We start from the raw sequence: 27,641 nt of genomic DNA on the forward strand, positions 1-27,641 counted from the left end.
GGAAAATCCCATGGGCAGAGGAGCCTGGTAGGCTGCAGTCCATGGGGTCGCTAAGAGTCGGACATGACTGAGCAACTTCCCTTTCACTTTTCACTTTCATGCATTGGAGAAGGAAATGGCAACCCACTCCAGTGTTCTTGCCTGGAGAATCCCAGGGACAGGGGAGCCTGGTGGGCTGCCATCCATGGGGTCGCACAGAGTCGGACACGACTGAAGTGACTTAGCAGCATGATAAGCTTTTAAACATTGGATTAAGTAGAATGAGATTATTTGTTTTTCGGTTGCTAAGTCATGTCTGAATGCCAGGCTCCTCGGTTCTCCACTATTCCCTGGAGTTTGCTCAATTCATGTCCATTAAGTTGGTGATGATATCTAAGCATCTGATCCTCTGCTGCCCCCATCTCCTCCTGCCATCAATCTTTCCCAGCATCAGGGTCTTTTCCAGTGAGTCAGCTATTCCCATTGGGTGGCCAAAGTATTGGAGTTTCAGTTTCAGCATCAATCCTTCCACTGAATATTTAGGGTTGATTTCCTTTAGGATTGACTGGCCTGATCTCCTTGCAGTCAAAGGGACTCTCAAGAATCTCCTCCAGGACCACAATTTGAAAGCATCAATTCTTTAGTGCTCAGCCTTCTCTGTGGTCTGACTCTTATATCCGTACATGACTACTGGACCATAGAAAAACCATAGCTTTGACTAAACAGACCTTTGTTGGCAAAGTGATGTCTGTGCTTTTTAACATGCTGTCTAAGTTGTCACAGTTTTTCTTCCAAGTAGCATCTTTTAATTTCATGGCTGCAGTCACCATCTGCAGTGATGTTGAGGCCAAGAAAACAAAATCTGTTACTGTTCCCACTTTTTCCCCTTCTATTCCAGATGTACAATCTTAAGTTTTTTAATGCTGAATTTCAAGCTAGCTTTAAAGAGGAAACTCTTTGGCCTCATCAAGAGGCTCTTTAGTTCCTTTTCACTTTCTGCCCTTAGATTAGTATCATTTGCAAATCTGAGGTTGTTGACATTTCTCCTGGCAATCTTGATTCCAGCTTGCGATTCATCCAGCCCTGCATTTCACATGATGTACTCTGCATAAAAGTTAAATAAGCAGAGTGATAATATACAGTCTTATTGTACTTCTTTCCTAATATTGAACCAGTCAGTTGTTCCGTGTTGTGTTCTAAATGTTGCTTCTCGAAACAAAAGTTTCAAACCCACATACAGGGTTCTTGGGAGACAGGTAAGGTAGTCTGGTACTCCCATCTCTTGAAGAATTTTCTAGTTTGTTGGGATCCACAAAATCAGAGGTTTTAGTGAAGCAGAAGTCAGTGTTTTTCTGGAATTCCCCTTCTCCATGATCCAATGAATTTTGGTAATTTGGATCTCTGGTTCCTCTGCCTCTTCAAAATCTAGTGTATACATCTGGAAGTTCTCGGTTCACATATGCTGAAGTCCAGCTTCAAAGATTTTGAGCATAACCTTGCTAGCAGTGAAATGAGCACAATTGTATGGTAGTTTGAATGTTCTTTGGCATTGCCCTTCTTTGGGGTTGGAATGAAAACTGACCTTTTCCAGTCCTGTGGCCAAGTTCAGTTTTCCATATTTGCTGACATATTGAGTGCAGCACTTTAACAGCATCATCTTTTAGGATTTGAAGTAGCTCAGCTGGAATTCCATCACCTCCACTAGCTTTGTTCATAGTAATGTTTCCTAAGGTCCATTTGACTTCACACTTCAGGATGTCTGGCTCTTCGTGAGTGACCACACCATCATGGTTATCCAGGTCGTTAAGACCTTTTATGTATAGTTCTGCCCTTAGAAAAACATAAAGCTCAAGGCAAATATTATATCACTTTGTTTCAATCCAAGTCACTCATCAATAGATTTAATTTGTAAAGAATTATTGTTAATTAAGGGGCAACTGCTTTATCGTAACTGGAGACTCATTAAAATAAAACAGATGTAAAGAATTTTTTATGTGTTTCTCAATTTTTAAGTATTCACCTTTGAACAAGTCAGAACTTATATCAGTATCTAATTGTATAATTATTATTCCCATGGAAACTGTAGAGGTCACAAACTTCTCCCACTTTTTCCTGTTGTTTTAGCCATAAAACTTCTGGTGGCAATTTGGAGAAATATTCAATGAAAATATCTTCAACAAAGAGTGAGGAACGCTCTGGACGGAATGTGGAACACTGAAAGGTGGGTTCAAACCTCAGCCATTAAGCCTCTTACATTCTTTATCAGTAAGGATATCTTTAACTAATTCAATATTGTATTAAAGAGGGAATTCCCTGCACTCCAGTGGTTAGGACTTGCTTCCACTGCTGGGGGCCTAGGTTCAATCCTTGGTCAGGGAACCAAGATCCTACAAGCTTCAGGGTAAGGAAAAGAAAAAAATCCCAAACAACCCAATATTGTGTTAAGGTGATACAAAGAAATAGGTTATAGAATAGTGTCCAACTCAAAGTTCTTAATTCTATGACGACATGATATTTTTTCATAAGTACTGATATTTGTATAGCACCTTAATCCAGATTAATTCAGGATGCCAGGTCGCTAAATGATGAGCAGAAACCTTAATGTTTACAAACAGACTAAATGAAACAAAACACAAAACAATATAAAAGAAACAAACAAAATTTTATCCTGGGAATATCCCAGTCTAGCATTTGCCTTGCAAAGGAATACCTTTCTGAGTTCAAATTTATCCTACATCAGTGCAGTTCAACAGTTTTAAGTGTCTAGTTGGTGTCACACAGGCAGTTATAGAAGACAAAATGGCTCACTGTCAGGAGGCACAGTCTAAAAGGGAAATATTAAAATGTAATGTGATGTTCAATGCACGGAAGAATATATAAAGTACTATAGGAACACAGGTCAAGAAGCAGTCATAGTTGCTTGGTCTGAGGAGAGGGTAAGAAGCCTTAAGGCGTTATCTAGGGAAAGTGACATTTTAAACCAGATCTAAAAGGAGTGGAAGTCAGCCCGACAGAACAGGCAGAGAAGGGCATTCAGGTGAAGGAAATAGTAAGTATACAAATTCATAGAGACGATTAGGAAGACAAAGAATGCAAACCACTGCAAAGAATGTGCCCAAAACAGGACTCTTAAGAGAAAATAGGCTGTTTTAGACAAAGTATTATTTGCTCCACAGAAATGATTTTCTGGACTCTTTAAGACTAACCAGCCATCTTTTGTGGGTAAAATAATTTCACATACAAGAATGGTAAAGAAAATTAGCTTTATTTATGTAAATTAGAAAAATTGATTGTAGTGTTAGAATTTGTCAAATGTTTTCATTCTGAACAATTTACAAGTGTATTTATATACAAACATAATAAAATAGAGTACATCACATTGCTTTTGCTTGACTCCAAGTGTCTCTCCATTGTGAACATGCCCCTCTCACTTCGGGTTTTAATTTTTAATGGGGAAGTGCTTTGTTTTGACACAGTGTTTAATTCACACAGTATAACGCTGAAGTGGAAGGAGAGTCAATGATCATCAACAATTAAAAAATACTTTTCAACCAAAATGACTTCATCATCAGATTTTTCTATATTAAAATATGTTTCATGTTAAAAAAACATACTTTTATTCATTGATGATCTAAATTTATACTAAATTTAACATTTATAGAAACCCATAGTTAATTAAAATATAGATATGAATTATAAACGCATTGGTATGAATGTTTGCCACAAATGAAAATGAAGAAAATTGTTAGGAACAGAGGTAAAAGAAAATCCTTGGGAGAAATTGAAATGCCCTGGTTATATTTAAAATGATTAAAATGTCAATTTTCCAAACTCAATACAAATAAAACCAATAGATCATAAAATGTCATGATATTTATAGATATCGAATCTTAAGTTACACTGTAGGACTGTAATTAATTTGTACTATTATATATATATTAGATACTTCCAAGCCAAGTTTCCTAAATAGCTTTCCAGTCACTTACATTGTTCGAGAACTCCAAGAAAGTTTAATACAATTACTGAATAAGGCAGAATTTTAAATTAGCAATTGGGATACAATATAAATGCAGATAATTTAGAGTCAAATCTATATTTGTAAATGTATTAAGTATACCATATGTATGTAGACTGTTAGAAGAAATAAATTTTGTTTTTAAAGCAGTGGTTGGTTTTCTAAGTTTAGTTCTTTAGCATTTTATTGACATTCCTGGCAAGAATTCTGACTGAGCTGTGGTTTTATTATATGAAAGAAAAAAAAAAAAAAAAACAAACCCACAAAAAGTAAGTTGGCTGTGACTTTCCAAATTAAGCTATTTAAATTAAAATAAATAGCCAGACCTCAAGTGCACTTGTGTCTAAAATGTCACTTTTGCCCCCAAAGTGAAGGAAATGATCAAGTATTGTGTTAAGGTGCTTACTAGTTTAAAAAAAAAAAATCAGAGGAAGTTGGTCTTTAACTGGATGCTTGAACTCTTCCCAGAGTTCTTAGTATGTTTAGATGTTGGTGTCTTGACTTTGACAGTTTCTTGATTGCCCTTTATAGCAGCTTCAAGGCGGGCTTTCAAGGCTGGAGAAGAAGCCATTACACTTTTAAAGACGGATGAGTACTGAGGCCCAATCTGCATGAGATTTTGCAAAGCAAAGTCATGGAGATTTCTCATTATAGAAGTTGCTGATCCCAGGGCATGCTCATCCAAAACGAAGGAAATGAGGATGGGCAGAAGACAGGCCACGAGCTGAGAGCCTGCAAAGAACACAGACCGTGTAAGCACCGGCTGCAGGGATGCAGATGTTCCATGCACACTTGACAGGAACCTATTTCCCCAGCCTGAAGGGAAGCAGTTCTTCCGATCTCTTCTCCCAAACCAATACTAAATAATATCAATACTTGGGGTTAACATCAACATCTGCCTTTCCGCAAGTGTGAAAATACAATATTAAGTGACTAGAGGGATGTTTTATACTTTAAAGAACATTCAGGTTCTGACTCTGTTCGTACGCATTCAGTGCTAGCACTTACGGTGCTGTTCCTCAGCCACGGCCACCAGTGCTTCCAAGACCTTTATGCCTTCTTGAAAGATCTGAAGCTCAGCAGTGTCTTCAGGTTTCCTCCTATTTATTTCCTGCAACTTTTCCACGATAGAGGATACTAAAGAGTAAATGTATGGATAGGAAACAGCTGGATTCGGATACTGAAAAATGGAAAGGAGGAGCTGATAGGTCTTGATTTGTACCTAGTCAGATAAGAGACAAAAAAAGTATAAACCATATATACAAGTTTACATTTACATTAAAATGTAAGTTTGAATTTTTAAAAGTTTAAAAATGTAAAGGAAAAAATTTTCCTACACCCCCACCCCCAAACTTAAACTTATTTCTGTTTTATCTTCAATTCTGGAGGTCTAAACACTAAATTCAAGCTTGCATGCTAAAAGTGGTTGTGACAGCTTGGAGTGGGAATAAAGTAGTTAATTTTTCTTTTTTTGACTAGTTTCTATTTTCCCCCTTTATATGTCTCTGTAATATATATATTAAAAAAAAAGAACTTTGAAAAATATTTTGGAGATTTTGGAAAACGTTTTAGATGAAGAATCACATATATCTGATGCAATGAAGGTGTTAGGAAACTGTGTCTAGACTGTATTAATTATATGTCACCATGTATCAGAGACACGACTTTGAGACTGCTACATAAAGCGCCTGTTAGGATAGAGGAAATAAACAGGACAGAAGAATAAAAGAATTCTCAAACTTCCGCACAATTGCACTCATCTCACATGCTAGTAAAGTAATGCTCAAAATTCTCCAAGCCAGGCTTCAGCAATACATGAACCGTGAACTTCCTGATGTTCAAGCTGGTTTTAGAAAAGGCAGAGGAACCACAGACCAAATTGCCAACATCCGCTGGATCGTGGAAAAAGCAAGAGTTCCAGAAAAACGTCTATTTCTGCTTTATTGACTATGCCAAAGCCTTTGACTGTGTGGATCACAATAAACTGTGCAAAATTCTGAAAGAGATGGGAATACCAGACCACCTGACCTGCCTCTTGAGAAATCTGTATGCAGGTCAGGAAGCAACAGTTAGAACTGGACATGGAACAAAAGACTGGTTCCAAATAGGAAAAGGAGTACGTCAAGGCTGTATACTGTCACCCTGCTTGTTTAACTTCTTTGCAGAGTACATCATGAGAAATGCTGGACTGGAAGAAACACAAGCTAGAATCAAGATTGCCGGGAGAAATATCAATAACCTCAGATATGCAGATGATACCACCCTTATGGCAGAAAGTGAAGAGGAACTCAAAAGCCTCTTGATGAAAGTGAAAGTAGAGAGTGAAAAAGTTGGCTTAAAACTCAATATTCAGAAAACGAAGATCTTGGCATCTGGTCCCATCACTTCATGGGAAATAGATGGGGAAACAGTGGAAACGGTGTCAGACTTTATTTTTCTGGGCTCCAAAATCACTGCAGATGGTGACTGCAGCCATGAAATTAAAAGACGCTTACTCCTTGGAAGGAGAGTTATGACCAACCTAGATAGCATATTCAAAAGCAGAGACTACTTTGCCAACAAATGTTCATCTAGTCAAGGCTATGGTTTTTCCTGTGGTCATGTATGGATGTGAGAGCTGGACTGTGAAGAAGGCTGAGTGTCAAAGAATTGATGCTTTTGAACTGTGGTGTTGGAGAAGACTCTTGAGAGTCCCTTGGACTGCAAGGAGATCCAACCAGTCCATTCTGAAGGAGATCAGCCCTGGGATTTCTTTGGTGGGAATGATGCTGAAACCGAAACTCCAGTACTTTGGCCACCTCATGCAAAGAGTTGACTCATTGGAAAAGACTCTAATGCTGGGAGGGATTGGGGGCAGGAGGAGAAGGGGACGACAGAGGATGAGATGGCTGGATGGCATCACTGACTCGATGGACGTGAGTCTCAGTGAACTCCGGAAGTTGGTGATGGACAGGGAGGCCTGGCGTGCTGCGATTCGTGGGGTCGCAAAGAGTCGGACACTACTGAGTGACTGAACTGAACTGATACATCATATATACAAATAATCCCTTATTTAATTCACTGTGATGATGTTTGAAAGATTTTTTTTTTCTGAGAGAAAACCTGGTTCCTGAATTTTAGGAGTTTATTTGTGATCATGTGCTACAAACTTATTCTGTAGCACCTAAAAATATAGGAAATTAACCAAGTGAATAAAAGGATCAGAAAGGAATGGGATTAATTTGTATGTGCTGTTTTTGAAACTGGTCTCATTATTTTACAATCTTATACTGAAGGCATGTGCTAGAGTCTTCCTTTCCCTTCCCTTCTGAAGGAAAACCCACTAAAGTTCTAGGAATGTATCAATTTTAAGATGTCCTATTTAAAATTTAGTTGGTGGTATTTTTAATCTTTTTTTTAAATCTTTCTCTAACTACATTCTATCCTCAGGGCCAAAAAACAAGACCATTATTATTTGACTTTAACCTAAGAATATGAAATAATCCAAACCTAAAAATAAAAACTTCAGTCTGGTACTTTTTGTTGGAACCAACAAAATCACAAAGAAAAGTTTTTAAAAGCCTAAACGTATTCCTATTATTATAAACATCTGTCTTCTAAGGACACTTACCATAGGATCTTTTATCTCAAGAGTGGCCTTAAATTTCTCAATACAGCGCTTCTGAAGGCATGGGATCGTAGTTACTTCTGGACTTGTAGACAAAATAAATACTGTGATAGCCGTAAGCAGACTGACTTCATCAAGTTCTTGGTGTGTTCCATCTACTAAGGAGAAGTCATCTATGAAAAACAGATCCTGATACTGTCATATTTTCTGTCTTATGTATCTGTGAAACGTTCTCCAGTTTGGTAGTAACGATTTCTTTTGGGCACCAGAGGGTTGCAGACAATAATAAATAGTGACTTACTAAGAATCCTGGCAAATGATATAGCTTCAAAATGCACATTTTAAGTAATTCTAGAGTCAAGAATTACGAAAGTAATTATAATCTTCACAAGTAAAGTGAAAGTGAAGTCACTCAGTTGTGTCCGACTCTTTGCGACCCCATGGACTGTAGCCCACCAGGCTCCTTCCATCCATGGAATTTTCTAGGCAAGAGTACTGGAGTGGGTTGCCATTTACTTCTCCAGGGGAATCTTCCTGACCCGGGGATTGAACCCGGGTCTCCCACATTGCAGGCAGATGCTTTACTCTCTGAGCCACCAGGGAATCCCTCACAAGTAAAGAGATCAGTAAATACATATATATATTTACTAGATACATGCATTTATTGGTTGTGTGACCTTGGATATTTAACCCTGTCTTCACTTTTCTCATCTTGAAAATAGTACTTAAGTTTATAAGTTAAATGAGTTAATCCTCATATAGCATTCAGAATAGCATGTTGTACATAAATGCTCATAATAAATTAACTATTGTTATTTTTATTGGGGAGAAATACAGAGTTGCTTGGACAATTGTCTTTTCTTTGCTAAATTTAAAGTATTCATATTTTGATAATACATGTGTCAAATGAAAATAACTTAGCATTTTGTTACATATCCTATTTCTTAAGAGTATAGAAAAATGTGAAAATCTGTGTGTCACAATCATTTAAAGGAATTTTCTACTAGATGTAATTTACCTTCATTTTCCAAAGTCCTACTCTCATTAAATAATTTTAATAAACCTGCTGTGGAAAATCAATGTTATTTGAAAAGGCATGGCAAATTCAATTCATTAAATTGTGTAAGAATGGATTGCTACTTAGGAAGAAATCAGATATACATACTCTTTAACATTCACTCATCAAATACTGAAGAAACTTTTTATGTGCCAGCATTCTTTTTGGCTCTAGGAATACAATTTACAGAGAAGATGTACTATATGCCAGGAAGTAAACAAAGAAATTAATTTCAGCTAGTCACAAGGTCTATGGCAACCCAGAGTTGCTACACCGGGCAGTCAGAGGAAAGTTTGAGGAGATTAATACTTGAATTGACACTTGCAACACAGCAGCAATGAAGGCAAAATATTATAGATGGAAGATATATTTATAAGAATAATCTGGATAATTTTAAGGTAAAATAGGTGCAAGGCCTATTAAAATTACGAAAGCATTATTACAAGCACTTTATATTTAATCCTCACAGTAACATCATGAGGAAGGTATTCCTCATTTCCCCCATTTTATGGACAAGAAACTGAGGAACAGAAATTCAGTAATTTGCTACAATCACACAGTTATTAGTGAGGTGTTGAGTTTGATTCCAGAGAATATACTGGTACTTACAGTGCCACAGTGTTTCCCATACAGCCAAGTTATTTTTAGTCATTTACAGTGACTTGAAACTACAAGAGCTAGTCTATGTAGTATAAAAATCTCTTTTTATTCCCCGTAAGTAATGTTCTCCTGGGTTCCTCTCCCCCTTTCTTCTAAAATTTCCTTATTCTGCCACTCATGCCCCAATTCCCTTATGTGCTTAGTCTCTCAGTCATGTCTGACTCTTTGCGACCCCATGGAGGGTAGCCCGCCAGGCTCTTCTGTCCATGGGATTCTCCAGGCAAGAATACTGGAGTGGGTTGCCACGCCCTTCTCCAGGGGATTTTCCCCTCAAGGACTGAACCCAGGTCTTCCGCATTGCAGGCGGATTCTTTACCATCTGAGTCATCAGGGAAGCCCAAGAATACTAGAGTGGGTAGCCTATCCCTTCTCCAGGGGATCTTCCCGACGTAGGAACAGAAGTGGGGTCTCATGCAGTGCAGGCTGATTCTTATAAGCTGAGCTACCAGGGAAGCCCAATGTTCCTCTCTTTTACCTACAATAAGATGCACAGTTCCCTTAACATTAGCTCTATGTGGTAAGGAATTGAGGCCTCTTGCTAACAGCCAGTGAGAGACTAAGGCCTCTTACCAACAGCCACGAGCCAGAAATGGGTTCTTTGGCTGTGACCCTGGCCATCATCTTAACAGTAACTTCATGAGACACCCTGAGACAGAACCACCCAGCTACACAGCTCCCCGATTCCTAACCCTCTAACACTGTCAGATAACAAATGTTTGTTCTTTGAAGCCACTAAGTTTTGGAGCAATCTGTTATGTTGTAAATGTTTTCCCTAGCACGATCAGCCCCTTCCTAATTTCTTCTCACTAGTGAGTCCAAATCTTTCATGTCCTAACCTCATTCCCCGACAGACAACAGAAAACCATCTGTGTGCCTGTGCGTGGAGATGAAAGAGGCAAGCTCATCATAACTCACCCTAACAACCTACACTTATTACTTTCCATCCTTACCTCCTTGTCTTCATACTGGCAGAGATTCATCCTTCTAAATGCGCTGTGAATTTTTTTTTTCCTTTTCTGCCTAGAAAAGGGATGCTGCTTTCTTCCCTAACAGTTCCAACTCCAACACTATCTCCACCTTTTCGCCCCACTAGCAGGAACTCATGCTAGACCCTCATCTGGAAAAAAAAAAAAAAACCCACCTTCCTTGACCCTGTATCTTCCTTCGCTTTCTTGTCTTGTGGTCAAGAGGAGCCTGAACTTGATCCTTCCCCTCCTTCCTGCTCATTTGTGCCTAACTCTGTAAAGCATGATCTCCAGAGTGTAATTTACACTGCTGCCCAGTCTCTAGTCATTAGAACTCTTTTCCTTGGGTTCTGTTCCTGCATTATATTCAGAATCTCCCAAGTTAGGTGATTTCAACCATCCCACAGGTGGCACTGACAACTCCTGAACACATGCTGTCTAAAACCATCTCTAGCCAGCCTTTCTTGAATCCCTGACCGCTTCACAGTTTGTTCCACTTGATTATCCTGTAGACATTTCAAAATCAACTCACTATCTTCCCCTGAAAACCCTCCCTTTGGTATTTCTGTTAAGAGCACCATGAATGCTCAAATCACCTTAACCTTTCAACTCCTATAGCAAACTACCAGTAAATTTTGTTAATACTTGCTTAACATTTTAGTTTTCATTATCCCATTCCTCATATCCTTACTGCTACAATCTTGTCTCCAACAGTCTTGCTTTCTTTGTGTTGCTGCCGAAGTGAGTCTTTAGAAACCCAAACCCTATCACTTCGATACCATTTTAAGAACATGCCTATTAAAGACAGTCCAAATCACCAATCATGCCAAACCTTTCATCATCTGACCCCATGTACCATCCAACTTCATCTCTTTACTCATTACCATTCACTACCTTCTTATTCTTTCCCCTCAAACCCACATTCACTCATTGCACTATTGCTGTCCCCAAATATACCGTACTATTTAAGTTTCCTGGTCTTATATCAAAATGTGTGAGAATACATTTCTATGATGTCTATGTGGAGAATGGAGAATACTTTCTTATCCTTTAGGAAACTCTCTTGAGAAATCTCTTCTGGTAGTTACAGAGGGGTACCACTGAGCTCCCCTCCATAGTGGGAGGTCCTGCCCAGCTGTGAGGAGCATGGTCAACTCCCTCAGGTTGACCTCAGCCCCAGAGTTGTCTTGACTGACATCACAGTCTTCAGGGGGCAGCCACATCTGAGCTGGAGTGCAAACCCTGTTGTCCTCTGAAAGGCAGTATTCAGAGGACCCCCGTAGGTGTGCTGAGTTCTGCTGGACACTCGTACTGCAGTATGACTACTTTTGCCTAACACTGCTTTCCCCACTGCCTTCAAAAATACTCGCTCGCCAAACTGCATCTCAGCATGCGCTTCCACAGAACCCTACTGTGACACTCTGCCTGGTTCACTCAAACAGAACCATTCTAATTTTTTGCCAGTTGTCTCTATTTCATTATACTAGAAATGCAGTGATAAGTAAGATACTACTGTTGCCTTCAGGAGCTTCTATGGTATTAATCACACCCAACGGCAATTTGTAGGTACTAGACTTCCCTAGTGGAGAAGGCAATGGCACCCCACTCCAGTACTCCTGCCTGGAAAATCCCATGGACGGAGGAGCCTGGTGGGCTGCAGTCCATGGGGTTGCTAAGAGTCGGACACAACTGAGCGACTTCACTTTGACTTTTCACTTTCATGCATTGGGGAAGGAAATGGCAACCCACTCCAGTGTTCTTGCCTGGAGAATCCCAGGGATGGGGGAGCCTGGTGGGCTGCCGTCTATGGGGTTGCACAGAGTCGGATACGACTGAAGCGACTTAGCAGACTTCCCTAGACTCCCAACTCTGCGCACAAAGTGTGCGATCAATCAATTGCTGCATTCAACTGAAATCTTTTTACCATATGAAACAGAATATGGTGAACTATGACACTGATAAACAGAACAAAGAAGGCAGGGTTAATTGTAATATGTGTAAACACTTTTTACAATCACAATGACAATGTTGAAAATATATAACAATAACAGAGAAAAACTAATTTGAACAGATATTGAACATAATACTGGCTATCATTTACTGATATATGCCAAGTAAAAAGTGAAATAATTTTCATATATGTTACTGATCTAACAGTTTCCTGTAACACAGTCTCCTTATTTTGTTAATGAGAAAACTAAGGCTCAGAGAATTAGATAGCATGTCTAGTCACTTAGCACTGGTGCTGGAGTAAGGATATAAACCAGATCAGTCTTGAGTTATAATGTATATCTTATCCAGTTTTCAGTATACTGTATTAAAAAATTCTGACATGGATGACACCATATTTTAAAATTAACATATTATTACATTTGAATGTCTCTCACTGTCAACACACAGGCTTCTAGCCATTTTTTTGCATTAACGTTAAAGATACTAAAATGAGACCACAGATACCTGCTACCTATGATAATTATCCTCTAAATATGTAGTGAACATGGTCTCCTCTAGATGAGACTGCCAAACACGATCAAGTAAACAGCTTATTCTCAAAAAACTGTCCATCTTGCTTTTTAAAACAAACTGCACAACTGCTTCCAAAGAGCCTGACTTACCTGGATCCCAACAGTCAAGAATCGTAGTTAAAGCACTACGGAGAAGGTCCGTCCAAGCAGTATGGCTCTTTTCTGCTCGGGCCATGGGAGAAGACAATATTCCTTTCAGAGCCTGTAGGGAAGCTGCAACCGTTGAAGACAGCTGGCCCCCAGGTAACTTCACGGCAGTTTCCCTGAGGACTCCAATTGTGAGGTACAGTATAGTAGGAAGGATTGAGATGCTTCCTATAAGACATTTTGAAAAACACTATTTCAGTCTGTATGTAGTTCCTCAAAAGAAATTACCAAATGAGTAAGGTTATGTCAAAGATTTCTAGCTTTTAAGATTATTTTTCATTAATGATTATAACAATTTTAATAACCTTAAGATGTTAAAGGTTGGATAAAATTTAGGTTCTAATTGGAGATGTTATTTAAATTATATCACAGTATCATTATCTTGTGCTGTGTGATTTTATTTGGTAGTTGACATTGAATTTATTTTTTTTTTAGTGTGGTAAAATATTTTTAACAAAAATTTACCACTTTAATCTTTTTTTTTTTTTTTTTTTAATTTGGCTGTGCTGGGTGTTAGTTGTGGCATGTGGGATCTAGTTCTCTGATCAAGGATCAAGCCCAGGCCACCTAATGGAGTCTTAGCCACTGGACCACCAGGCAAGTCCCACTTTGACCATTTTTAAGTGTATGGCTCAGTGGCATTAAGTACATTCACTACCACTATGCATTTGGGGGGTTTATTTTATATTAAGCCTTGCAATTTGCAGTGAGTTAGTACAAAAAATTAAAAGTTTCCATGGCTACTAAGTAGTTAAAAAGTCACTTTGTTTAAAAGGAAAGGGAAGAGAGACTAAAGTTAAAACGGTCAATTAAGTTTTCCCAGGGGCTATCCACAAAACTCATGTAGTGTATTTTTGCCTTTAATCCTTTGCTAGTCACTTTTTCTGCATTCTTGGTATAAGGCAGGTGTGAGAATAAGGAATACAAGGTTTTAAGTCAAACTGAAGCTTGAAGTTATATTAAGCTTATAATATATATTATATGAGACTTACGAAGACTTATATGCTGTCTGCATATAAGTCTGTCAAGTCACATCTAAGCAGAAATATGCTTACCAATTAAGTATCTATTAAGTACTGAGTCCTTATTATGTGCTAGGGTACTACAGGGTAAACATTTAGCTGGAAATAAGACATATGTCTGTGTGTGTGTGTATATATATATATATATATATATATATATATGTATATTTATCTTCTCTATATAATAATAGATTACATATAACGCCTCTATATATAACAAAAAAACCTATGTATATACATATGGAAGCTGTACACACACACACACACAGAAAAACAAAACTCAGTATGAGAGTTTTTAGGGAAGCCTTCACGGATGAAGCAGGGCTGGAGTTGAATTTCAAAGGAAGGCAGAATTTTAAAAAGGAGAGAAGGGCTGGTGTCATTTCAGATCAAGTAACACCACTGGCAATAGCACAGAACGGGGCTAAGCATGGAACCTCCTAGGTTTATGGTTCACACAGAAGGTATCAGGAGGCAGCTGTACTCAGCAGAGCCCTGTGGAGAGCCTTAGAGACTACACTAAATGTATGGACTTGATTCCAAACAGAACTGGATATGATGAGAAGCTTCTATCAAAACTGAGGCAGGGAAAATCCATTAGATACTGTATACCAAAAGACGCCCCAGAGAGATTAATTGCCATCAACTGGCTTAAAATATTTCTTAAAAAAAAAAAAAAACCCACCATTGAAGAGCATTATTTTTCTAGAGTACATGCTGTCCCTATATTTACTTTCATCCTTTTAGTAAAATAAATTACTTTATCATTAATCGTAAAGGATTAAAGACAATACCCAAATCTTTGGGTCACCATTTGTTTAATGAAAAAAAGATTAGCAACCATTATCTCCATTACCTATTAAAACCATTTCTCTCCTTTTGGGTCAAGTAAAGCCATCACATACCACAACATACCTTCAGGAGAGCACACTGCAGGAAGTTCAGAGAGGATAACTAATGCGGCTGAAACCAACCTACTTCCATCTTCTGACAGCATCTGTGGCTTTGCTGCTTTGACTCCTGGGCTACCTGTCAATTTAGGATTTAGCCCTGGGAGCTGCCTAACTAGAATGCACACACACAGCTCCAATGTTGCAAAGACCAAAGACTTCCCAGGCACAAGTCCTCCTGTGTCCTTTCCCTCTCCAAATTCTGGCAAGGTTTCCTTTTCAGCAGCTCCATCATCGACTGGAAAACAAAAAGACCAGTGTTGAATAAATACTTCACGTTTGCTTTGCTTCTGTTGTAGGTAACACATTTAAATGGGTCAAGCCTTGGGTCTTAAAGAATGAAAGAGAAAGCAGTTATGGAGGTAAAAGGAGTTGTTGTCTTTATTTGGACTTCTTACTGTAGTGGATCAAAAGAAATCCTCGGGGACCTTCTCAGCCTTGCATATTGTCTGGTTAACTCCATGCAGTTAAGATGTGAACCTGAAAGCTAGAGCTCCAGCACTGACTTTACCACCGTAAGCAGTGGCTGGGCAGAAAGATACGGACTGAGGTCTCTGTCTTTATGAAACTGCCATCTCAGCCCAGGACTGCCAACCTCTGGAGATCTTGTAGATGAGAGAATAAGTCCTTGTGTTTTAAATCTACTGTCGTTCTGGGTTTTGTTATATGTAGTCAAACGTAATCTTAAATGATATACTCACCAATACCAAATCAGACTTATAAATGAGCAATTTAATCACTATATAAAACTAAGTAAAAAAAATTGTCAGTGATTCTTTACCTGTACACTGCTAAACACTTTTAAGTACTCAATCCATATAAGGGATTTTTTTTTTCCTTCCAGGGCTGTTAAAATTCTAATTCTCCCAAGGAAAAATACTTTAACTACTGACAATACCCAAGGTAATACGTAGAGACGACTGAGAGACTTTAAAGCCATAACTAGAGATGTTTCATTTGTATTATACACAACAGATTCTCAGGATGACATAGACACATAAATACTTAAAAAAGCTTTTTTTTTTTAAAAAAAAAAAAAAGGTAATGATGCTGTATGATTAATTTGGCATTATGGTTTAATATTCACCTTCTGCACTTCGTCTTTTCTCCTTCACATGTTCTTGAGCCGCACAGATAATCTGCCTGACCACTTCAAGAGAAGCCAGTTGAATGGAAGGTGATTCTCGAGTCAAAATTACTCGATGTAGTACATTCAACAACTCAATACCCAAGTCCTATGACCGAAAACAGGTGAGACCATTTTGAAAATTATATGCTTGAAAAATCATAAAGTGTCAGGGCAATGAAGTTATGTAATACTTGCTCCACTTTAAACCATCTCCAGGTTGATTTCTGTCCAATCTTGTAGGAGATGGCACTATGACAAAAGATCATTTTCACACAGTTCCTCAACTGAGATAACAAACAAGGAAATTTCTAAAACAAGATAAAAAAACATGGCTCAAAGTATACAAGGACTGCCAGATTCAAGATAAAAAGATTCCCAGAGATATATTAAAGTTTTCTAATACTTACAAATGGTGGCAAAAATGACATTAACAGTGTGTAAGTTATTAAGCACAGAATGAATATCACTCAAAAGAAAATACACTAGAAGAATACTACTTAACTTTCCCCCTGTTCTATTGGTCACTCTGGTGGCTTTCTTTCATCTTCGAAAATAAGTGCAAAATACTCATTATAATACTTGTTTTAACATACAGAATTAACAAGCACAAAAAGTTTAAAACTTATCCATGTGCAATTCAAGTCAGGCAGGAGCCTGATTCATACTTTAAACCTAATAAACGATAGTGGTAATAAATAACAGTCTATACAGAGAGGAAATTATACCATTTATTTTTCTTAACATCCAAAAGTCAATTTAATATACAATTCAATATACTGGTAATACCGGCTTCTCTGGGGGCTCAGTGGTAAAGAACCTGCCTGCCAGTGCAGGAGCTGCAGGTTCCGTCCCTGGGTCAGGAAGATCCCCTACAGAAGGAAACGGCAACCCACTCCAGTATTCTTGTCTGGGAAATTCCATGAACAGGGGACCGTGGTGGGCTGCAATCCTTGGGGTCACAAAGAGCCAGACACAACTTAGCGAATAAGTATTCACACATATGGTGATACATGATGCTAAGAGTGCCTGCCCAATGCACTGTTGCTATTGGGAAGGCAGTTAAAGGAAGTGCTGTACACTGTAGAGTGGTCCTTCAAATCATGGTCACAACTGGGTCTGGTATTAGTGTCTGACTCCACCTATAGGCTAGGCAGTTGTCTCTTAAAAGACCTTGATGGAGCACTACACACCTGACAGTGAACATGCACCAAGAGGATTCTCTCCTGGGGAAATGGGGCATAAGACACAGATGCATATGAGGAGCGAGTGCAGCGAAGCGGCAAGAGGCAAGGATAGCACAAGACAGAACCTTCCCATCACGCAGCAAGTTCGCCCGAAGAGCTGCTACACAGAGTGCTGGGCTGGTGGCAGCAAAAGTAAGTGTGGCAGGAGCAGAGACAGAAAGCGGCAGACAGAGGCGTGACTGCTCCCGAGTCAGCACGGCTGCTGCCGGCTCTTCAGTTCGGAGCTCAGCTATGCAGTGCTTCAGTTTCCTTTTTACTTCTCTGTGTTCACCCACTGTTCACTATAGAAACCCGAACACATTTCTGTTGCTGTGCCTTGGAATCTAGAGAAGCCTGACAAGCAACAAGAAATCACCTGATCGCTGCCAATTTTAGATCTTGGCCAAGGAACATCGAGAAGGGCCTGTAACGCGTGTAAACAGGCAGTAATGCTTTCCATGGTTGCATCTGAACGTAAGGAACATAGAAACTTCACACTGATTCCTGTAGAAAGTAGAGAAAGAGAACAGGGCTTCTTTAGAGTCTTGGTTTCTGACGTTAAAGAATTTTCTATTTTGATAAGATACACAAATAAACTTAGCACAGAAGCAATGCAAATAAATCACCATGAATTTAAGACTAAACAATTAAGTGGTAAGGCAATCTCTTAACAGTTTTTATCAACATGTACACAAATAATAATCTCAACTAGGCTTGTGCACTACTGCAAAAATTATAATAAAACTGTGCCAGAACTTAACATGTAGAGTTTCATAATTTTATTCTGACTAAAATTTATTGAGTGATTGCCATGTATCAGGCATTGTACTTTATATCATTTCACTCTCACAGTATCTCAGGAAGTAGGTACTATTATTCCCACTCCTTTTGAGCACATAAAGCTTAAATAGTTCACTAAATGTCTGTTACAATGAGGCACACCAAGAATTTGAACTAAGGTAATTAAACAGCACAGCTTATGCCCTGCCAGTCTTTATTACATAAAAGTTTGTTTTTAAAAAGCTCTCAAGGCAAACAGAAACAAAATTTTAATATACCCAAGGATATAGCAAGTCTGATCATGTTTGGCTTCAGGAGGAATAACAGAAGCTCTATGAACCAGAAACCTCAGCAGTTAATTACTGACCTTTATAACCCTCACATTTCAGTTAGTAACTTATTTATAGGTAATCTAACAGGTTGCTTCCTCAGAACAAGGTAAGTGTGAAAAACATTTAATCTAGAAACTCAAGGCATCTAGAAAGATACCTCATTTTAAAAATGAAGTTCTAAGAAAGCCAAAAAATGGTTAAACTTCATAAATTTAAAAATCTCATTTATCTTTGACCTTAAATGTTAATGCAGTTCTGGACCTGTGAATATACCTTCTTGAACCTTGTAATTCTTGAAAATGGGGAGGGAGGGGTAGATGACTCAGTATACTGTTATTGCCTAATAAAGAATGAAGTTAACAGCCACAAGAGCTGACAGGTAAGAAAGCACAATCCATGAAAAACTCTGTATGGCTGGCAGCGGGTAAAAAGTGTTTTACTGACCTAAAATAAGATGGAATCTCTCAGTGTAGACATCCTCAGGGGACTTGACTGTAGGTCCAGAGGATGAGCCCTGGCACATGGAAGTTGGTGTCACAGGCCTTGAGAGATTAGGGGCTCCCTCATCTGGGTCAGCAACGACAAAGCCTGTGCTTGTAAGCCACAGTGCTGTGGCATGCAAGATAAGCGCCCAGGAGTTGTAGTAATGCAGTTTTGCATTTTCACTAGTCTCTGCTGTGTAGAAAGCACCACCTACAAAAAAGGGAAAGCAAACAGTTTCAGGAGGAATAAATGAAGAGATGTGTTCACACTCCATTTTCCCTTTTATCTGTTACAAGAGATAGACCATTTCCAGCCTGTACCCTACACTTCAAGGTGACTACTTGTTGACTTATACCACCACAGATTAGATTTGCCCATTTTTGGACTTCACAAAAATACACAGTATGCAACTGTTTTTAACTTAACAATATTTTTAGAGATGGATCATCCATGCTGCTATATTATCAATGTTTTATTATCAGACTTTATTTCTCCTGAGCACACAACTGTTGGTCACAGTGCTGACATATCCTTAAAACTTCGTAAGAAATTTGTAGGCTCTTTTTCTTTTTAATCATAAAATATTTTAAAACAAATATGTAATGTGTGTGTGTTTAGAATGCAAAAGGTTCATACAATCTGAAGAGAAACCACAGTGTGTGTGCGGGCATGCTCAGTCACTCAGTTGTGTCCGACTCCCTGTGACCCCATGGACTGCAGCCCGCCAGGCTCCTCTGTCCACGGAATTCTCCAGGTAAGAATACTGGAGTGGGTTGCCATCTCCTCCTCCAAAGGATCTTCCTGACCCAGGGATCGAACCCTTGTCTCCTGCATTGGCAGGATTCTTTACCACTTAGCCACCTGGGAAGCCCAGAGTATGTATATGCATGTATAAAACAAATGCTGATACTCACCTACCTCTAAGATTAAGTAACATTTCACCATTCTTAAATCTCTTTCTTAAAAACAAACAAAACCACTAAAACTCTATATACCACTAATTCTTGCCCTTCCTTCTATAACCACTTTCCTCAAGTCACTGTGAATCAGTCTCAGGTCTTAAACTTTCACACTAGACGTTTGTATTCATAAATAATAGATGCTGTTATTTAGTGTGAGTTTACTTAAAGGCCTCATATTGTGTGTATCCTTTTCAAACTTGCTTTCCCCCTGAACATTATGTTTTAGAGATTTACATATGTTGATTCATGTGTCATTCATTTTTGTTGATAAATTTTTTCAGTAAATCAACGTTATTTCCATTTTTAATGCTATAAAAAGGTATAAAGTCCAATAAATACTCTGCATATCATTGTGTATACTTCCAATTAAAATTCTAATAGAACTTGACAGGCTGGCCCTAAAATTCATAGCAAGGAGTGAAAAAAATAATAGCTGTTTTGGAATAACATGAAGATTAAAAGCAGCTGCCAAATATCCAATCCACAAAATGTGATATTAATAACTGAGTATAAAATTAGATTCCCTTGGGGGAATATATGTATAAAAGAGTAGATATGTGTGTATGTATAACTGATTCACTGTGCTGTACAGCAGAAACTAACACAACACTGTAAAGCAACTATACTCCAATTAAAAAAAACTAGAGCCCTATCTTCATTCTACACACTAAAAAGAAATTCCAGCAGGACTAAAATCTAAAATGTAAAAAGCAAAAGTGTAAAGCTTATATAGCTTTGTGGTCTTAATTTAAAAAAAAGTACCAGGTATTACAGAGGAAACATAAACCATAAAAAACTGATTATATTAATTTTAAAAAGGTAAAAGAGCCAAGCCACAGGCTGAGAGAGGATACCTTCCAGATATGGAACCACAAAGGAAGAGTATTAAACATATGGAAGGATTAACAAGTCAGTAAGAAAATGACAAATATGAAGTAGAAAATGGGCAAAGATGATGACTGGGTGATTTATGGAAAAAGAAACTTAAACAGCCCAAAAACTGATGAAAAAAGACTTTCAATCAACGAAATAAACCAATGAAATTCTTTAAACTCATCACATTGGGAAAAACAAGTATAGTAACATACAGTGGAGGGAAGATGTAGATAAACAGAGGCATGTTGTTGATCATATACACTGCTGTAATCACGCTGGAGAACGATTTGGCTGTTATCTTGTGAGTTAGGAAGAGCGTGCCTCATGACTGAATGAGTCAACTGCAGGGTCTCTACCCTGAAGCAACTCTCCCATGACTATTCTATGAATGAAAATTATTCTTGAAAAAATGTTTCATATAAACATTACCTGCTAGTGGAGAAATTTTGAAAATACATGTTAGTGACAGTCATTCTAGGAATTACAGTAAATATTTCACCCCCTTACCTTCAACAGGAAGCTGAGAGGCAAATTCTGAAGGCAAAGTTAGGAGAGCAAAATCCTGAAGTGCAGCTAGCCAGAGCCTACTCAATGTGCCGAGGTCTGCGTGGACTAAGTCAAGCAGCCCATCTGGTGAAATTGACCCGTTTCCAACGCTCTCTTCTGAACAGGCAGGAGTCTTCAAAGATTGTCTGTGGTTTTTATGCCTTTCTACAGCAATTATGTAGACCTGTATAAAGGTTACTTTATAAATAGGAAAATCTTAGACCCACAGGTGCTACAATATTTTTATCTTGCAGACTTACCTTGAACCTGCCTCCTGGACTTGAAATGCACATGATACAAGAAGGTACACAGGTGCAACCACAGACAAAACTGGGGTAGAAAGATCCAAAGCATTATCTTCACCGAGATATGTCAGGGGTAATAATACTTGACAAGGATGCTGCCACACTGCAGTTTACAACCATGACAGCTGTCACTAAATGATCCTGGCACCCTGTTTCACTAAGCCTGGCTATGGCTTTGGCTGCCTGTAGCCATATATTGAAATGGATTACATCTCTGAAATCAAATAAGCTGAAATACTGAATATTTTTTCAATGTTACCACTAAATGACTTACAAAACATTTACCTATATAGACTATGGACACGGACTACAGAATGTTAAAGTATTCAACATAGTACATAATGTGTACTATTCTCTTTATCCATAGCTCTGAAATCCAAAGGCTCTGTAAAATGTAATTTTGTGGGCAACAATCTGGTGACAAAACACAAAAAAATTTATGTGAGGCTATTTATACAGTGTGACTATTCAAACATTTTCACAGATATATTATAAACTGTTTGATTATAGATTTTACAGTATTATCCCAACATCCTGGAGGGATACATGAAATATGTATCCAAATTTTAAATCCCAATTTATCTGGCTCTAAGGATTTCAAATAATTATGGACCTCAATTACATGGAGCTTGTTGGCTAGTCATTATTTCCACTAAGGAGAGAACAGGAGAATGTATAATGGCTTAAGCAAGAATACAGAGATTCAAATGATTATAAAAAACATTATAAAACAGTAAATTTATAAAATAGGTTACAGAAATTACAGAATATCTGTTTGTTCTATCAAAAGCATATGTTTAAACCATTTAGAGTTGATTGTTAAAGATCATTAAATCCAACTTATTAAGTCTAGGCAGAAATATTTTCTAACTGAAATTTGTCAATACTAAATAATGACAAAAACAGAAACTCAACAATCTTCTGGTTTTAATTAGCCCTACTGTAGAAAATCCTTTCTCACATATTGGCTGCAACACTCAGTTGCAATCTGAGACTATATATATTTCTAACTGAAGTGATACATGAACCAAGACTGGCCAAATATGATAACTGTTGAAGCTGGATAATGAGTTTATATGAGTTCATTACAGTATTCTGTTTACTTCTGTATATATGTAAACGTTTCTATCATAAATTTTTAAAATTATATGGCTTTCTGATTAGAAAAGTAAATAAAGAACAACTAAGTAAGTACTTCCCTCTAAGATTTTTTTAATCTTAGGAAATAAATGACTTACTTAATATTCAAAAGTCATTTTATGAAAGAAAGAGCTCTAAGAAATATTAAAGCATGTGTTACAGTTGATAGAATATATGAGCAAACCCACATTTCCAATAATTCAGGTTTCAATAAGTTGATTTCCATTGGCTATGATAAAGTCTCTTATGACTGCCCCCTGCTTAAAACAGCAGATAAGACAACAGGAGGGTACTTTAGAATCCTTGGCCAAAATATCAATTAGCATATAAATATATCTAATGTTGAAAGTCTTCAGTTAACCTTAAACACAGACTTACTTGTGTTTTAAATAGCTAATTTCAGTTTATGGCCTAAGACGTTTATTAACAACTTCCAAAATTCTAGTCATAAACTGAGACATACTAACCTCTGCCCAGGCTTTTAGCACAGCTAAGATCTCCATGGTAGAAGCACTTTCATTATATAAGTGACTAAGAGCTTCTTTTCCAACCTGAATTTTTGTTAATGATGCAACAAGCAGCTGATGAACTCTTCGGATGTCGTTAAGGTCACTTACAACTCCACTTGCTATCCAGGCACTGCAAACCTAGTTTTTTAAGAAAATCAAAAATTATATTTAAAAACTATAAACACCCTCTTTGGGAGTTCAGCAGAGTTCACTCATATCTCAGGAATCTGGTCACTTAAATCATCTTGCTATCAAGAAACCCAATGGGATACTGCTGATAATGATAGTCAAAGCCAGCATTTCAAAAGAGAATGAGACAGGGTGCTCAGGGTTGGAGCACTGGGATGACCCTGAGGGATGGGATGGGGAGGGAGGGCGGTTCAGGATGGGGAACACATGTACACCCATGGCTGATTCATGTCAATGTATGGCAAAAACCACTACAATATTATAAAGTAATTAGCCCCCAATTAAAATAAATAAATTTTTTAAAAACTCAAAAGAGAATGAAATCTCTTGATTTGAAGAAAGGAAGCTGTGCTAAGTAAATAAAGAGTTTTAGATGTTATTAACATAGAGAAGATAAGCCATGAAAGGCACTACTTGCGTAATTGTCTGGATTGACATTTGAATTATATTTCCAATCTTTATTATTTCATCTTACTATTTTAAAATCAGGGATTAATTGCGCCTCAATAAAGATTTTTATTCTTTTGAAGATATTTTTAACTTTTAAAACAAACATCATTAATAATCCTCCAATGCCAAAAATTTCCTCAGTTATCAGGGGCCATCTATGAAGGTTTTCCTGACTGTCACGATATTTCATGAAAATTTATTTTTCCTTTACTGTCTACTTATTTAGTTCACATTTCCTTTCACAAAAGACTTCAAGTGGCTTATAGCAAGAACACATATAATAAAATGATAAATTAGACTCAGTATAACAGTTAACAAAATTCTATGAATATTGAAGGTACTCAAACATTTCCTAAATACAACTGAATTTGAAAAGTTGAAAGAAATGAGTAAAATCAGTTTTTGCCATTTTGTTTATAATTAATTTAATTCATACCAGTTCTGCTTTTATCTCAGACCATTCAGGGCTGGATATTGAATGCTTGACAACACCATCAAGAAAAGCAACTATTTAAAACTGTATACCATATGGCTCTTAGATATATGAAAAAACACTCAACCTCACGTGGCATACAAATCTAAACTATCCTGAGATACCCTTTTTACTCCATCACAAAATCTTAAGTTTGCCAACTCACACAGCTGCTGAGAAACAGGCACTTGCATAGAGTGCTGGCAGGAGTTTAAAGTAGTTAACTCTTGTAATACATTCTTTAACCCAACAATTCAATTTTGGGGAATTTAGCTCCCATACATGCTTGGACCCAGTGAAATGACCCATACAGAAAGACGGTCATTAACTGCAGCACTATCTGTAAGAGCGAAAGACAAAAAAGAGCCCCCATATTTCCATCACTAGACAACTGGTGACATACCCATATACTGGCTTAATATGCAGTTACAAGAAAGAAAAAGTTCTATAAATTTAAAAGGTGAAGAAAAGGGGCAGCTGAGATTAATGGGTGGGTGGACAACTGTAACATCGAACCTTGGTATTAAACACTATCTGGAGAGCTGCTTCCTAAAGGAGGGTTTACTATTTACCTGACATGCTTTGGCAGTGACGTCAGGTGGTGTCTCTGAGGTGAAGGCTGGTCTAAGTGCCGCTCCTACCTGGCAAGAAATGATATGCTCGTTCAAGCATCAATAAGTAAGATAGCACAAACTCTTTTCTCTTTTTAATGTTATCTTAAAATTATCCCTTTATAATAGGTATTATAAGCACTTTTTGGTTCTGCCAGCCCAGGATGTCTTTCCCTGTTTTGGGGTAAGAGCATCTCAATTCTCCTTTGGGGAACTTTCTCGCCAACTCTTAGCCCATGTGGTTGCTATGGAGCTAACAGTACTGTCTGGCTCCAGGGATCCACACTGGTATAATGAAATCTCTCCTGTAGATGTTTGCTGGAAGTACTCGGAAAGAAGTGCTGTCTTTAAAAGACTAGATGCTAAGAGAGCCATTTTGATACCACTTGGAGAGGGCAAATTTGAAAAAAGAGCCAGTGCAGGAGAAAGCAGAGCCAACTAAGATTCCCCAAAACAATCTTCCTTTTCTGCTTAAGTGAGTGGTAATTTTATTTCTATCATTTGTAATTTTAAGAGGAGTAAAAATATAACAGAGCTCCCCTTAAGCTGGAATATAGTATTTAGACTAATATGTAGTTCTATGTAACTCCCATCCCTTCCTTTTCTCTTTCCCTAAACATACACTGACATTACCTGTTGGGAAGATGTGATGGAGCCTGCTACCAATTGGTGAACTGCTCTGGATTCCCTAATTGCCAGTCAACAGAAGCTGCCTCTGAATCACGAGAGGTATCCTTGCATGACTGCTGAAGGACTACATGTGATGTGTGTGATGTAACATGATGATTTTGTTACCTTCCTTGTTCCTCCTAGGTTGCTCAATGCACCAGGCAAACAAACACCAGTTAAAAAGATTACAGAACCAGTAAAAGAATCTTGAACTCTTTTCTAAGTTCAGGGGAAATAAAGGAGGTTATATCTAGCCTAGGAGTAGTAACCTGAAGATAAAATGCATGTAGCCTAAGTGGAATATGTTAATAATATTAATGATTTGGTATTATCTTAAGGTTATTTGGATATTCTGTAAAGAATTTCATTATCAAAGCCCTTTATTCCCCATAAATTACCAAGAAGGTTTTTATTACGTGACTTAACTTCTAGCGTTATAAAAGACCTGTTTCATGAATTATTTTGCTTTTACTTGAAGATTTCTTCTTCAAACATATACTGATTAGACTGGTGATATATTAACAGAGATACACACACATTTATGTATTAAGAGGTGACATGCCAATTAGTTTCACAGACTTCTAACCTGGTTGTTTAATAATAAGATTCTCTAATAGAAAGTGCTTACATTGGCTTGATACTGTTCCAGAATCACATGACCTGGAAACTCTGGTTCTGGAATCGCTGCAAATCGCCGAATAACCACTAACAGGGTTTCAAGGCCAGAAAGACGGAGCTGGTCACTATGATCTGTGGCAGCCATAAAAGCCATGCGAATTAAGTCAGCAAGATGTAGCACCAAAAAGTCATCTACAAGATTAAAAAAAGAAAATCTTATTAAGAATATGCTGGAACTAAGATTTATGCTAAGTGCTAATTTTTCCTCCTTTTAATTTCATAAACTAGACTTTCAAGTACTTTTACAGTTTGACTGTTTGTTACAGACCCTAAAGCTGGATTTACTGCACCAGTGCAAGTACTCAGACACAAACAACCATCCCAAACCAAATACTAATACAGCTTTGAAAAACCAAAGGCAGAATTAGCATCCTTTAGAAGAATGCTAATAGTATTTTCAATAAAAATTTTGTTCAGACTTTCTGATAAAAGTACATTAGAAGGTACTTAGGAAACTTTGGGTTTTGATGAATTACACATTAATCATTCTCTTCATGTCAAGTTGAAGCTAAAAGATAATATTCCTTTAAAGATTTTTTATGTGGTTCTTTATATGGACTATGGGCTTCCCTGTTGGCTCAGATGGTAAAGAATCTGCCTGCAATGCAGGAGACCCAGGTTTGATCCCTGGGTCAGGAAGATCCTCTGGAGAAGGGACTGGCAGCCCACTCCAGTATTCTTGCCTGGGAAATCCCATGGACAGAGGAGCTTGGTGGGCTGCAGTCCATGGGGTCACAAAGAGTCGGACACAACTGAACACCTAACGCTTTCACTTTCATATGGACTACATTACCTTACTTTTTTGCATGTGCTGCCACACACACAAAAGATGGGGCATAAAAAAATATTTCTAGCTATAAAATTATAAATGAGAATTCCTTTCATGCCTACAACATATTACTTAGTATAATAATTCTACCGGGGAGAGACATAAAACAATCATTTAACAGTGTTCCAACAATAAAATGTTTACAGGTACAACAAACGTTTACCTAAAAAAAATTTGAGACTAAGTCAAAGAAGTATACTAGTTATAGGTCATACTGAAGAAACCAGCTCATCTTAGTAAGTGCCAATTATAATTTTAATCAAGAGCACAAGAGTCAGTAAGCACACTAATTTTATACCTATCAGTATTAGTGCTCATCACAAATAAGAGACTCAATTTCCAAAACATACTAAGAGCTCATACAACTCAATGACAAAAAGACAAACAACACTATCAAAGAATGGGCAGAAGACCTAAACAGACACCTCTCCAAACTATACATACATACGACCAACAGGCACAGGAAAAGATGCTCAACACTGCTAATTCTTAGAGAAACACAAATCTGCACTGAGGAACCACTTCATACCA

General features: G+C 37.8%; 1 protein-coding gene and 1 long non-coding RNA gene across 15 annotated transcripts in view; one reads left to right on the forward strand and one right to left on the reverse strand.

Moving 5' to 3' along the window:
* Nucleotides 1-3,228: 3,228 nt before the first annotated feature.
* Nucleotides 3,229-27,641, reverse strand: part of HEATR5A (HEAT repeat containing 5A) — a 97,796-nt gene continuing 73,383 nt past the window's right edge. For 9 of the 14 annotated variants that reach the window (XM_010817169.4, XM_010817167.4, XM_010817168.4 and 6 more), the window contains 12 exons: nucleotides 26,232-26,413; nucleotides 24,896-24,964; nucleotides 23,171-23,350; nucleotides 21,220-21,442; nucleotides 18,836-19,084; nucleotides 17,656-17,783; nucleotides 16,015-16,162; nucleotides 14,893-15,165; nucleotides 12,899-13,123; nucleotides 7,605-7,774; nucleotides 5,003-5,216; nucleotides 3,229-4,726 (listed from right to left, as the gene is read on the reverse strand). In XM_010817169.4, coding sequence (XP_010815471.1) covers nucleotides 4,419-4,726; nucleotides 5,003-5,216; nucleotides 7,605-7,774; nucleotides 12,899-13,123; nucleotides 14,893-15,165; nucleotides 16,015-16,162; nucleotides 17,656-17,783; nucleotides 18,836-19,084; nucleotides 21,220-21,442; nucleotides 23,171-23,350; nucleotides 24,896-24,964; nucleotides 26,232-26,413 — 2,369 coding nt within the window. In that variant the 3' untranslated portion in view covers nucleotides 3,229-4,418. The remainder of the gene's footprint in view (nucleotides 4,727-5,002; nucleotides 5,217-7,604; nucleotides 7,775-12,898; nucleotides 13,124-14,892; nucleotides 15,166-16,014; nucleotides 16,163-17,655; nucleotides 17,784-18,835; nucleotides 19,085-21,219; nucleotides 21,443-23,170; nucleotides 23,351-24,895; nucleotides 24,965-26,231; nucleotides 26,414-27,641) is intronic. The other 5 variants (XM_024982059.2, XM_024982058.2, XM_010817172.4 and 2 more) reach the window with 2 other exon arrangements.
* Nucleotides 16,093-25,934, forward strand: LOC132343411 (uncharacterized). Its single transcript, XR_009492248.1, has 3 exons — nucleotides 16,093-16,178; nucleotides 19,493-19,628; nucleotides 21,229-25,934. It is a non-coding gene; the product is annotated as an uncharacterized lncRNA (long non-coding RNA).

The sequence above is a fragment of the Bos taurus genome, chromosome 21 (genome assembly GCF_002263795.3).
Source record: "Bos taurus isolate L1 Dominette 01449 registration number 42190680 breed Hereford chromosome 21, ARS-UCD2.0, whole genome shotgun sequence".
NCBI classification, from domain to species: Eukaryota; Metazoa; Chordata; class Mammalia; order Artiodactyla; family Bovidae; genus Bos; species Bos taurus.